Below are 14,293 nucleotides of genomic sequence, written 5' to 3'. Positions count from 1 at the left end.
GAGAATTTGTGGAAGAATATAGACAAAAATAACACGGACTAAAAAGACATGGAAAAATTACAATTTGTACCAATAGAAGGGGGAAAAAAGAAAGGAAGGAAGCAAGCATTTATCTGCCAGGTACTGTGCTGAACACTTTACACATATTATTTCATTTGATCTTCACAACAACTTTAGGGGGTAAGTGCTATTATTATCCCCATTTTGCAGTTGAAGAAACAGGCAAACAGAGGTTAAGTGACTTTCCAAAGGTCACACAACTAATAAGTATCTCAGGCTAAATTTGAATTCAGGTTTTCCTGACTCCAGGCCCAATACTCTATCCATTATACCACCAGCTGCTTTTGGAGAGAGTATTCATGCTAATGATGTCATGGAGCCAACTAAGCATGGAAGTATGAAGTTTCAGGGCAGAGGTGAGAATAACCTCTCTCTTGAGCCTCACCTTTCCCTAAGGGACAGTATTTGCTGGATATTTGTTAGTGAATTCTACCAAATGTTATCTCAGTACTAAAAGTATGGAGGATAGTGGAGAATTAAGGGGGAAAGAGAAATGGAGAGATATAGCTCAAAGATATAGGAGCCTGGCAATAGGTTTGATCAGTCTGTTGAACATCTCACTAGAACATTAGGAAATCTGTCTATTTATCTCAAATAACCTTTACAGATAGGAGATTAAACTTGATTTTCTCAAAAGTCCCTTCTACCTGTGACATTCCTTTAAGGGCCCTCCCCATGTTCCAAGGTTCCTTCTAGCTCTTACATTTATACCATTTCCTAGCTAAAATTATATAAATGAAATGAAGACTCAAAATATTTTCATCTACATTCTTTCCCTAGCATAGCATGAAGGAATTTAGGTCCTAAATTTTATATACACACACATTATATATATATGAAACAGAGTAGTTCCTAACATTTAGAAACGTCCCAAAATTCTAGTGAACTTCCTCATTACACAATGAAATTCCCATCAGTGGAAGTGTTCAAGTAAAGATTGACCAATCACTTGTCAGGGATGTTACATGTTAATATCTCAGGTAAGGTTTATAGCAGATGGCCTCCAACTTTGAGATGGTGTGATTCAATGAAATAGTATCTTGACCTAGGGAAGAAACCTATTTTCTCCATTCTTTCTCATCACTTCTTGTGATGTTAGGGAAAATAGACTGATGCAATGCAAAGAGCACAAAACCTACAGAGAGTATTTTGATTTGAGTTATAACTCTGCCACCAACTTGCTGTGTGACATTTGCCAACTCGTGTCGTATCCCTGGGCCTCAATTTCCTTCTCAGTAAGTAGAGGGAGCTGATCTAGGTCATCTTTAGGCTTCTTTCTAGATCTAATATTCCATGTTCTAAGGCCCCTTCCCACTTTGAAATACTGGATTCTATGATGGTCAAAAAAAGTGGGAGAATTGAGCTTTCTAAGACCCTTTGGGTTAATGCAGTATTGTCTAATTGACAGTGAAGGGAGATTAACAGTAAAGAGTTTCTTTCAGCATGCTCAGTGTCTCAGATTCCTATCTATAGGTTCCTAGCCTGGTTGCATCATAACAAAAGATCCTTTAAATTCAAATGAGGTACTTTAAAAATATTATTTGACTAAATGAAGCTACAGCACTGCCAACTGGAATTCTGAAGGTTCAGTAACATTAACTGGACCTGTGTACAATTTAAACAGCTCAATAGGACCTAGTTATATTCCCATAGAAATATATGCCAAGTCTACTTATCATAGTATTTTTTAAAGTACTTCTGATTAGCTCCTATCAACCTAGTTAATTAAATTGTACATGGCCTTGGACACTTACTAGCCATGTGACCCAGGGCAAATCACTCAACTTCTGCCTCAGTTTCTTCAAATGTAAAATGGGGATAATAATAGTACCTACCTCACAGAACTATTGTGAGGATCAAATGAAATAATATTTGTAGAATGTTCAGCACAGTACCTGGCACCTAATAGGTGTTTAATAAGTATTTGTTCCCTTCCTCTCTCTGTAGAAATGTCTCTGGTTCCAATTGTTATTCTATGATTCTATTATAGTCTTTTATAGTTAATGCTCTAATAAGTAGATAAAATAACTGCTTTTTGTAGTTTACTAAAAGTGTTAGAATATAAGCTTATCTTCTATAAACTCACTGAAAACTTCAAGACAACTACAGTGGCAAATAGGAAAATGGTTGGGTACCTCATCCTGTTGAGCTCCTATGCTAGGTCTCTATTTTCTTTTAAGTTTTTTTATGCCATATAGCTCAGCATGAGTATTTAGCATGGTGACATCTATTAAAAACATTCTAATTTTATGTGGATCAATGTTATATGTAAGTGTTTGTAAGCTTCAGTCTCTGAGAATATTACAGAAGCAGTATAGTTTATTAGTTGAGTTTTTCAGGATTTTTTAAGGTCTGTATTCATAGTATGTGAAATGGTCATCTGTCCCTCCGTAAAAGATAAGCAAGCTTCTGGTGTGTGATTCTAACTAAATGTCTTACAAGCTATGTGAAAAGTGCTAAATATTTACAGTCTGAAATGATGTGTCACACAATTTCTAATGCTTCTTTGCATAATCTACATTGATCCCTAATTCCAGGCTCCTTAGAAATAACCCTTTTGTAATATTTGGTGCTGACGACTTACTCCTGGATTACCATCATAAACCTCTTCATTTCAATAAAGAAATTATCATCATTGTTATAGTTGTTGTTGGTGCTGCTACTTCTGTTACAACTAGTTATTTTTATTCTGAGTTTCCATTTCTAAGGCAGGCAAACTCTTTATAGGAATTGTGTGGTGTGGAAAGCATGCCAGACCTGAGAGTCAGCAGGCATACATTTAAGACCCAGCCCCTCCCCCGATTGGCCCCTGTGTCTTTGGGCAAATCATTTTATTTCTTGGAGTCTCAGGTTCCTCATCTATAAAATGGGAATAATCATCTTTGCCCTGCCTACCTCTCAGGGCTGTTGGGAGAGATTATGGATGTAAAGCATGTTACAACCATATAAAAGTGAGTAGTTTATGATAATTATGAGTGATAATAATTCCACCAGTTTTCAGGTAGTCCTGGGAGGGATACATTGCTTGGCCCTATTGGTTTCTATAGGAAAAGATGAATGCCTTGTTTAAATTTGCCCAACCTAATCTTTTTTCCCTGTGCTGAACATAAACAGAATTGAATGCTCTTGGTGTGTACTGATGGTTTCAGTTTCAACTTCCAGCTTCAAAGACCTTGTCCTCCTCGGCCTCCTCCTCCAAAGATACACCGCTGGGCACAGCCCGTGAGTAGCTGGCAGTTTTGCCCCCCTCGCCCTTACTTAACACTGTCTGAACTGCACTCTTTAACAGCATTCATTACTAAGCCTGGGCAGTTTGGATTTGCCAATCAGTTCCTTCCTCTGTGTGGCACAACCTAAAACTTGCATTTCAGTTCTCTCCTCTCTCTCTCTCTCTCTTTTTCTTGACAAGTTCTGCAAGGCAGATGAGAAGGTGGCTGGGCTGCTGTGTGTGCTGTGTTTTCTTGGCATTGGTTTTGTTTTGATCAGATCCTGGGAGTGGTATAGAGGCAAGAACCCTGGATGTGGAGTGGGAGACACAATCCCAGTTTTGACATTCAGTAGATATATAGGCCTGGGCAAGGCATTGGACTTCTCTGACTCAGTATCCTCCTCTGTAAAATGAATGGGTTGGTAAAAGGGTAATATGATACAATAAAAAGAGCACCAGATGTAGAGTCAAAAGACCTAGGTTTATATCTCAGCTCTGCCTGCTTACTAGCCTTATAACCTTGAACAAGTCACTTCCCCTCTATGTGCCTCAGTTTCCTCCTTTGTAAAATGAGGAATGGGGGAAAAGTTGGACTAGATAGTCTCCAAGATTTGTTTTCAAGTCATGTGATTCCCTGACCAAATGTTCTCTCAGATCCCTTACAGCTCTAAATGGGGACATCATGGGATAGTAGGAAAAGAGCTCAACTTGGAGTCAGGATATCTGGGTTCAGCTTCCAATTTACAATTCAAACTCTGTGCCTCAGTTTCCTTGACTATAAAATAGGGATAGTAACACCTAACTACCTACATTATGGACTGTTCTGAAGAAAGTGCATTGTAAACTTTAGAGTGCTAGACAAGTATGAGTTGTCATCGTTATTAAATCCTATGATGTTTTAGCACATGAGCTTTAAAGCCATATATGAAAAGACCTAATTTTACAAAAGAAGCAAGAGTCTGGCAGCAGAGTCCACAATTTCTCCAGATACTGGTTTGGAAATATATTCAATGCCTTCTGTTTTGGAAGTAAGCTCCATCCAGAGACTATCAAGCCTGCTCAAGTGGAGGCAGGTGTTTCTTTGCCTTTAGAAGCAGTGCAGAAGTAGAGTGAGCTTCATTTAAAATGCGAGACAAAGAGCAGGGACCTGTTATAAGAGTTATCTGGGATGAATTTGGGGCAATAAGTTATTTGTAGGGGAGGAAACCATTCACTATGACCTACGTTAATAACCTATATCTGTTTCAGGGAGGGAGGGAGTTGTTTTGGAACTCAAAATTTTTTTTGAAAACTATTTAAAATTTGCTTTGACATGTAATTGGGGGAAAATAAAATGTTATATATATTAAAAAATTATAACCTACATTAGTCATTAAAATGTTAGCTAGAACCAGAGAACAGAGTTGGAAGAGATCTTAGAATACATAATGGTATATCTGGACAGGATCTTGGACTATGGAGTGCTAAAACATAGGACACAGAATGTCAAAATAGAATCTTAAACCCCTCCTTGGAGATCATCTAATCCAGTTCTTTTCCCATTGCATGGGTGTGGGTGTGTTGGGGGGGGGGGGGCAGGGCGGTGAATTGATTGCTAGCTTCCTAGTGATTAAAAATTTCCAAATCCAGACTCTAGAACTAGTGAAAGCTATGGAGACTGTGTTATGGCAGGGGATCTGGTTCATTGGCATTGCCTCATTTTTAATCATTGGTGCATGTCACTCTGTCTCTTTAACGTTCCCCTTTTCCAGTTTGGGTGTTCCATTATCTGTGATGTAGGTGTCAGTTTCTTTTCTGTTCACAGTGTATGTATGTGTACCTGTTAGTGAATATATACATTTTTATAATTGTACTGTGTGGGGTGATGCTGGGTTGAATATGATGGAATTATAGATTACCTTCAACTAACTGGACACTAATCAGCTTTGGAAAGTACATCAAAATGCTTGGGTTTGTAGCCTATCAATGTTAGTTATTGCCCAATGTGGCTGTTACGTTCTCCTGGTTCAGCTCACTTCACTCAGCATCAGACCATACAAGTCTTTCCAGGTTTTTCTGAAGTCAGCCTGTTCGTCATTTCTTATAGCACAATAGTATTCCATTACACTCATATACCACAACTTGCTCAGCCATTCCCCAATTGATGGGCATCCTCTCCATTTCCAATTCTTTGCCACCACAAAAAGAGCTGCTATGAATATTTTTGTACATGTGGGTCCTTTTCCCATTTGTATGATCTCTTTGGGATATAGCCCTAGAAGTGCTATTACTGGGTCAAAGAGTATGCACATTTTTATAGCCCTTTGGGCATAGTTCCAAACTGCTCTCCAAAATGGTTAGATCATTTCACGACTCCACCAGCAATGCATTAGTGTTCCAATTTTCCCACATCTTCTCCAACATTTATCATTTTCCTGTTTTATCATGTTGGCCAATCTGCTAGGTGTGATGTGGTAGCTCAGAGTTGTTTTGATTTGCATTTCTCTAATCAAAAGTGATTTAGAGCATTTTTTCATATGACTATAGATTTTGCCCCCTATTTTTAAAAAGCATTAGTATGGTGGAATGAAAAGAGCCAGATTTAGAGCTAGAAGGAACCTGGAAGATTGGCTTATCCAGTCCTTTCATTTTACAGATGAGGAAATTGAGGGCCCTACAAGGTTAAGTGACTTGCCTAGGGTCATACAACTGGTCAGGATTCAAACCCAGGTGCCCTAACTCCAAATTCAGTGTTCTGAAACTTGGATTCAAATCCTGGCTCTGACACTTCTAGCTCTGTAACACTGGAAATTCACTTAACTCCCATGAGCCTCAGTTTCCTCATCCATAAGTCAGAATAACAATTATCTTGTACTCCCTACTTCACAGGCTGGTTGTGAGGGAAGTCTTTTGTAAATCTTAAGCATTCTGTAAATGTTTATTATTATTGAAAATACCTTAATAAAGATAGTAGCAATAAATAATAATAAACTTCATTCAGAGCACTAAAGGACTAAACCTTTTGCCAACTTTTGTAAACCATAGTTATCCAATGAGTGGCCCTTTGGAATTTTACTCATTGAGGTCTTTGTTAGTATAATCCCTTTAATAATCCTGGAGGTATGGAGGAGGGACAGAGAGGCATCTCTGGGCAATGCGATTCAGTTGTTTCCATTTGAATCAAAGCAAATCTTGCTAGCTCTATTTAATCTTTCAGCTGCAGTACATTACAGCTGTTGGTATGATCTGTTCATGTCAACTGTTTCTGCTCCCTCTGTGATTGATAACAGGTTAGGAGAGTAAACATTGCCGTAAGAAAAGCACCAGTTGTATTTCAACTGCCTACATTAAAGTGCTAGTGGAACAGTGGATTCTACAGGAGCAAACTGAGATGATTAGAACACGCTTCTGATGCCAAAATGCGCTTCTGTTTACATTGAACCTTATTTGGAATTTATTTGTTCTGTCATTTCTCTCCCATCCCACATGCCCTTTCATCCCAGTGGGCAGTGTAGGCTGCACTTGATGGTGTGACCTTGGGCAAGTCACAGTCTGGACCTTACTTTTCTCATCTTTAAAATGAAGAGTTTGGACTAGGTGGTGTCTTAAGGCTGCTTCTAGTTCTAACAATGGGGCAATGGCCCAAAGTTGGATGAAGCAAGAGATGTGTGTGTAACTTGGGTCCCCAAAGCTCCCAGAACAGAATCAGTCATCCTAGGAACCCTCATTCTTTGTGACTTAAATGGAAGAGTGAATTTATGAGAATCTTGGTAATGGAAACCCTAGGGGTTGCAAACAGGGCTGCACATATTCCTTTGTCAAAGCTCCAAAGCTGCCACGTCCATAGCTGCTATTGTAGAAATGAGATAGAAAGAAATGGGGACCCATAAGAACCTTACAACTGGAGGAAACCTTTGTGATCATTATGGCCACCCCCCTCATTTTACAGATGAGAAAACTGAGACTACAGAAGGAAAATGCTTTTCCCAGGTCAAACAGGAAGTGATAGAGGTAGGAACTGAGCCCAACCCAAGGTCTCCCCACCCAATATTATTTACACAAGACCATGTCATCTTCCTTCCTTGAACTTGTGGATGACTTTGCTTTCACCAAATATTGAGGGTGAAAGTTTTACCCAGCAAGGCTCATTATATAACAAGCCCCTTTGGTAGGAAGGGCTGGATCCACAGCCTGGGGGGTTGAGGGGGGCCAGCTTTGTACCAAATCACCTATGGCTGGAGTTCAAATGTTACCAGGATATTTGGATTTTCTTTATTTAAAAAAAGAAGAAGAAAAAAAAAGCATTGAAAATGTCATCTGTACTAAAGGCTAGTGGGGGTTGGGGGGGGGGGAAGGCTGACTCTCTCCTGACTGCATGTGAAGCTCTTTATAAGCTTCGTATTTATTATTTCTCTCCCCCTCTCTCCCCATTAAAATCAAATGTACTCGGCGCTTTTGTATTCAATACACATTTAACCCTGCCGACTTAGATTTCTCAGGTTTTAAATCCAGTGGGGAATTGGCTAGTTTCCCAACTTTCCCCTGAAGTCCCCCTTGAACAGGGCTCTAAATCCTTCTTAGCATTTTCTCCCCGACACTGCTGGTCTCAGAACACTGGTGGGGCCATACGTGTGTGTGTGTGTGTGTGTGTGTGTGTGTGTGTGTGTGTGTGTGTGTGTGTTTTCCCCCAACCCCCCCCCCAAAAAAAGAAAGCATAACCAGAAAGGTGAAAGTGTTCACAGCAGGCTGACAAACCAGCTTTGCGCATCATCTTCCTATTGCAGCTTAATTAAACACTTTTCCTCTGTATGCATCTCCCTCTGTGTCTGTCTCTCCTCTCTGTGTCTGTCTCTCTCCCACTCACCTCTCTCCATTCTCTGCCCCTTAATTTCTCTCTCCCTTTCCCTTTTTCCTTTTTCCTCAGTCTCTTTTTTCTCTTTCTTCCCCTTTGTGCCCCTCTCTCCATTTCATCTTCATCTCTCCTTCCTTTCCTTTCCCTTTCTATCCCCTCCCACTTCCCCCTTCCACTCTGTGTGTCTCTTCCCTTCCTATCCCTGGTTATCTCTTCTCCTCCCCTTCTCTCTTTCCCTTTCTTCTCTCTCCCTCCCTCTCTCTCTCTTCCTCCACCACTCTGTCCTCCTTTTCTTTCTTTCTCTCCCTTCCCTTCCACCCTTTCTCTGCCCATCTTTCCCCATCCTTCATCTCCCTCTCTGCCCCCCTCTCCTCTGCTTCCCCCCTTCTCCCTCTCTCTGTCCCTCTCTGTCCCCCTCGCCTCTCCCCCTCTCTGTCTGTTTTATCATCCCTAATGAAGCAGTCTCCTCCATCGATCCTGCTGATTGCCAGCCCCATTCCTTTTGTTTGTTGGCACTGAGCCATTCAGCTGCACTCTGACAGCTCAGCTCGTCTAATTAGCTCTGTTGTTCTTTTCCCCATGTTTCACCACGTTGCAAGTTCAGTCGAAGTTGCCACAAACTTAATCCTTCCATTCTAGCTCTAAGTTCACATTCTTAAGCTGCCTTTATTGTAGAGAGGAACAGCCTTATGTAAGGACTGATCCCCTAGACCTTCACATCTGACCTTTCCTGCAGCCTCCCCACTCCCATCGCCTCCAGGAGCAGCTGCAAGCAGCCTCATCCCTAGGAGCTTCTCCATCATCCTGGCCCTCCACTCATCCTTCGAAATAATAACAGCATATCCCATTTCTACAGCACTTTGCTCACCGCAACAGAGATTAATAATAATAGTTCCTATCTCTGTAGTACTTTGCCATGTACAGGGAGTTTTTCTCACCACAGACATGTGAGAGAGTGCAAGGAAGATAATCCCTATTAGCAATGTGGTACAGTGGAAAGAATGCTGAATCTAGAGCTCAGAAACCTAGTTTTGAATTCCAGCTCTGACATATATTAAGTGTGTGACCCTGGTCATTCAGTTGGTTAACTTCTGGATGGAAGTCAGTTAACTTCTCTGAACTCAGCTTCCTCTATGTAGTGGGAATAATTATATTTGTATTACCTGCCTCACAGGGTAATTATGAATAAAGTACTTTAAACCACTCTAGAAAGGTGAATGGTTATCCTTGTTATGTACAGGTAGAGAAAGCATAGCTCAAAGAGGTTTGATAATAACAATAATCCCGATTGCTATTGCACTTAGTGCTTACCTCACATCAACCATGGTAGCAAGTGTGACGATGCCACAGCATAAGGATTATTATCCCCATTTTGTAGATAAGGAATCTGAGACAGCGCTAACATAGCCCAACCATAAAGCAAGCTAGTAGAAGGGTCACAATTTAAATCCAGACTTTAGTAACTCCAAACCCATTGCTTTTTCCATCACGTTCAAGTTGTCCATCATTCCCAGAGTGTGATAATCCCTGTGTCATTTTCTAGACTTAGGTATACATATTGACAAGGATTTAAACAGGATCCAGCCACTGGCTGGGCTGGGAGAGTTTAGACACAGGTGTTAGAATGTATCTGAGCACATGGGGAAAACCATCAATTCCAGTTTCACTTTTTGTTTTAGTTGTTTTTCCTTTTTTTTAGTGGGGGGGGGATGATGTTGATATCCTCATAATTGTTTTCTTTCCTTTTTCAGCCATCATAGTACAGTAGAAAGATCCCTAAAGTTTACAATGAGCCAAAATTGGCGAGGAAATACAAGAATAATAAGAGGTTTGGGGCTTGTGGCGGGGCAGTGGTGGTTATTTGTTGGTTGGTTGGTCAGGTTTTTTTTTTTCAATAGTTGCATTTGGGAGAAAAGGAGGATCAAAAAAGGAGTGAAAGAGTGTGGCTAAGATTCTGATAACAAAGCATGGAGAGAAGGCAGAACCACTCAACTCTTATTTCATTTCTGTTTCTTTGCCAAAGAAAATGATCCTAGTACTGGAAAGGACAGAATAAATATAGCTAATAGGTAGTTAAAATGGAATGTAAATAAGAAAGTGCCAACCTGCCCTTAGTGAGTTCAAGTTACCAGGAATGGGTGAACTACATCCCAGGATGGTGAAAGAACTGATGGAAGCAATTGCTAACCACTCTAAAAGATCTTCAGGTGACTGAGGAGAATGGGAAAGGTGTTCCAGGACTGAGGAAGAGCAAATGTCCTGATTCTCAAAAAATGAGAAGAGAGTCAGTATTAATCCAGCAATTCCTTGCCTTTTTTTTGTATCATGGACCCTTTCAGCAGTAGGGTGAAACCTGGGGACCCCTTTTCAGAATAATGTGTTTGAATATATAACATAAAATGCATATGAAAGAAACCAATTATATTGACATATGGTCATCAAAAAAAATTTTTTTTAAAGTTCATAGACTCAGACTAAGAACCCCTTGCTAAACCATAGTCCAGTCAGGTTGACTTTATTTCCTGGAAAAAATGTAAATGGATTTTTAAAGGAATGGTCAATGAACATCTAGAAAAAGAGATGTGATTGCAAAGAACCAGCATGGTTTGACCAACCCCAGGACATGTGAGGCTAACTTCATTTTGTTTTTTAACAGGATTACTAGATTAGAAGATCAGGGGAACACTGCAAATGTAGTTTACTTGGAATTTAGTGAAGTGCTTAACAAAATCTATCACACTGTTGTTAAAGACAGTATGGAGAAGTGTGGGCTAGCGATCATCTGGGTAGGTGAATTCATCACTAGCTGAATGGCTGAATCTAAAGAATAGACATTAGTGGTTCAATGACAGCTTGGAAGGACATGTCTAATATATTGAGTCAGGGATCTGTGCTGTGACTTACATAAAGGCATAGATGCCATTCTTACCAAATTTGCAGATGACCCAAAGCTAGGAGGCATAGCCAGAATGCTGAACTGAATCTAATAAGATGAATTTAATTCCTACAATTGAGTTCAAAAAACTAACTTCACAAGTACAAAATGAGGGAAGTGTGAGTAGATAGCACTGTATCTGAAAAAAAAGATTGGGAGGTTTAAGTGGCCTTGTAAGCTCAATATTAGTCGACAGTTTGAAAACGGAAGCTTAAAAACTTACCTTGGGGCAGCTAGGTGGCGTAGTGGATAGAGCTCTGGCCATGGAATCAGGAGGACCTGAGTTCAAATCGAGCCTCAGACACTTGACACTTACTAGCTGTGTGACCCTGGGCAAGTCACTTAACCCCATTGCCCCACCCAAAAAAAAAAGCTAATGTGATCTTCAGCTGCATTGGGAGGCATTGTGGCCAAGTGTAGGGAGATGGTCATGCTTCTGGACGCAAGACTCCTACTCAGAGTGCATTGGGATCATTATATTCTGTTCTAGGAGCCCCATGTTAGGAAGGCCATGAATAAACTAGAGCATAGGAGAGCAACCAGGATGGTGAAGGGCTGTGTGGTCACACCATGGAAAGATTGGTTGAATGGCCTGTGAGTGCTTAGCCAGGAGAAGACTTGTGGGGAGGAAATGATAGTTTTCTTCAACTATTTGAAGTGCTGCCATATAGAAGAAGAATCTGACATTTTCTGCTTGGCCTAAGGCAGCAGAACCAGAAGCAATGAATGAATGGAAGTTGCAGAGAGAGAAATGGAAGCTTAGGATAAAGATAAACTTCCTAACCATGCAATCTACCCAGAATTAGAGTGGGCTACTTTTAGAAGTCTTCAGGCACAGACTGGATGACTACTTGTCATGAAAAATGTAGAAGGAATTCTTGTTCAGATCACAATGGAGCTGGGTGACTTGTGAGGTCCCATCCAGTTTGAAGATTTGGGGAATTCTCTTACTTATGCCAGAGTCCTGTTTCTGCCATTTGTTGACTGTCTGACCCTGGACAAGGCATAGCATTTCTCTGACCTTCATCTTCTCACATCAGTAAAATGGGAGTAATAATGCTTGTTCTGTCTTCTTCCCAGGATGATTGTAAAGAGAATTCTTTATAGGACTTCAAAAAAGTTATTATCAACTTCCCTCAGTCTCAGTTTCTTCATGCCTACAATGGTAAAACAATCATTGCCTTGCTACTGTATAGGGTTGAGGGTTTTTAGATATTATATTAGGGGTGTGTGTGTGTATAAAAATTAGGTGTATGTATATGTGTTTATGTATATGGCATATATGTATGTGTATATATAAATATATATATTATGTGTATATAGAGCATATTCTATCTAAATGTCAACTATTAACATTACTGTTCTAAAAATGTTTCTCCTGCCCTTCTTTGCACAGCTGAGGGACTATGAGTGTGGAACACTGTGTATATACTACCAAGCTTATACTGTCAGTCTTGGCTAATGTGTTAGTTCTGCTAAATTCCATTTTTTCCTCTCTTTTTTATTCAAATTTACAAGGAATGGCTTGCAGAGTAAGGGAGGAAAGAGATATGTCTGAAATGAATATGATCCAAAAATAAATCAGTAATTTTTTTTATATAATGAAGTTTCAATAGTATACATATATATACATATATGTGTGTATATATACATACATACATACATATATACATACAGAGAGAGAGAGAGAGAGAGAGAGAGAGAGAATGTTTTGAATTTGGAAATTATAGCCATTTTGGCCAGAAAGAAAATGTGTAGCTCCACAGCTCTATTATTTGACCACAACCCTTATAATAATTAATTTCTGTGGTGTTTTAAGTTGTACAAATCCCTTTCCTCTCAACCACTCTGTGAGGTAGTTAGTGCAAGTATTATTCCCATTTAACAGATGGTAAACTTGAAGCTCAAGGAAGTTCTCATACATAATAACTGATAGAGCTTGGACTGGAAGCAAAGTCTGTTGACCCTCATGTCCACCACCATGTTTACTACGCCATATTATGTCTCTCTTCCTTAATCATAATGTTAAAAGATAGCTGTTTCTAATATAAAGCAGCCTGCTTTTTATCTGAAAATATGGGTTGCAAATCATTTAAGGCACAAAGTGATTTGGAAACCTTACATTCTTTGTGGATTCCTAGTGAGCTATAGAGAAATTCTTTCTGAGGGAAACTATTTCGGAAATGAGCAGTCAGCAAAATCTTCCTCCTTGCTGAAGACCAATAGCCAGCATTGGAAGATGAGATTGGAAATCTGGACGTTTTCATTTCTAATATTCCTCTTCCTCCCCTCCAACATTTTCCCCTGGAACTCAACTAGACATACCACTGCCCTATACTTCCAAAGGGCATGGAGACAGGAAACGTGTTTATGTATGTTCATTCACTAGCTCTATCATGCAGTTCATCTCTCTGAGCCTCAGTTTCCCCATATGAAAAATTGAGACAATAATCTTTGTACTGCTTCATAATGCTGTTGTAAGAAAAACAAAGTGCTTTTTGTAAGCCTTAAAGAAATGAGCGTCATTATCATCACCCCAAATACAAGCTTTTCTTTGGCATGTGACCCCACGTCTTTGGCGACTGAATTCCTTTCCTTTCTTCTAAGACCAGCTCAAATGCAACCTCTTCCATGAAAGTTTCCCTGATCAACCCACCCAAGACTGATTCTTCATTTCCCAATCCCTCTGACTTCTCCAGTCAATCAACCATGAAGTATTTATTGTGTTCCTGAGTGCCAGGCATTGTGCATGGTGCTGGAGATAGATAAAAAGGAAATGGGCTCTGTCCTCAAGGAGTTACATTGAATCAGAAGCAACAACATGGACACTCAAGTCAATAAGAAATACATCCACAAAGTAAATACAAAGTAATTTGGGGGAAGAGAGGAGCACTGGCAGCTGGTGGGAGGGGGTCCAGAAAGGCCTCGTGCAGGAAGATGACAGGCGCTGACTTTGGAAGAAAGCTAAAGATTCTGAGAGTCAGGGGGGAGGAAGGGGCACACCTCAGCCATGTGGACAGCCTGTGCAGAGGCATGGAGGTGAGAGACACATTGTCATGTATAAAGAACACTAACCAGGCCAATTTGGTTGGAACACAGAATGCATCAAGGAGGAAGTAATGTGTAACTTAATAAACCTGAAAAGAGAAGCTAGTCAATTTGGGAAGAGCCATACCTTCTTATCACATCACATCAGAGTTATTTATTACTTGTATCTATGTCTCAGCTCCCTCGCTACAAGATTGTAACCTTCCTGAGA

General features: G+C 40.1%; 1 protein-coding gene across 4 annotated transcripts in view; it reads left to right on the top strand.

The window, feature by feature from the left end:
* LOC114047022 (DENN domain-containing protein 1A-like) overlaps positions 1-14,293 on the top strand; it is a 702,955-nt gene that overhangs the window by 648,608 nt on the left and 40,054 nt on the right. For 3 of the 4 annotated variants that reach the window (XM_027867672.1, XM_027867674.1, XM_027867676.1), the window contains one exon: positions 3,223-3,282. The exons of the other annotated variant lie outside the window; for it this stretch is intronic. In XM_027867672.1, coding sequence (XP_027723473.1) covers positions 3,223-3,282 — 60 coding nt within the window. The remainder of the gene's footprint in view (positions 1-3,222; positions 3,283-14,293) is intronic. 4 annotated transcript variants of the gene reach the window in all.

This window comes from Vombatus ursinus, unplaced genomic scaffold, assembly GCF_900497805.2.
Source record: "Vombatus ursinus unplaced genomic scaffold, bare-nosed wombat genome assembly UNPS02014786.1, whole genome shotgun sequence".
Lineage (NCBI taxonomy): Eukaryota > Metazoa > Chordata > Mammalia > Diprotodontia > Vombatidae > Vombatus > Vombatus ursinus.
The sequence above is the reverse complement of the archived record's forward strand: the minus strand, read 5'-3'. Positions and strand labels throughout refer to the sequence as shown.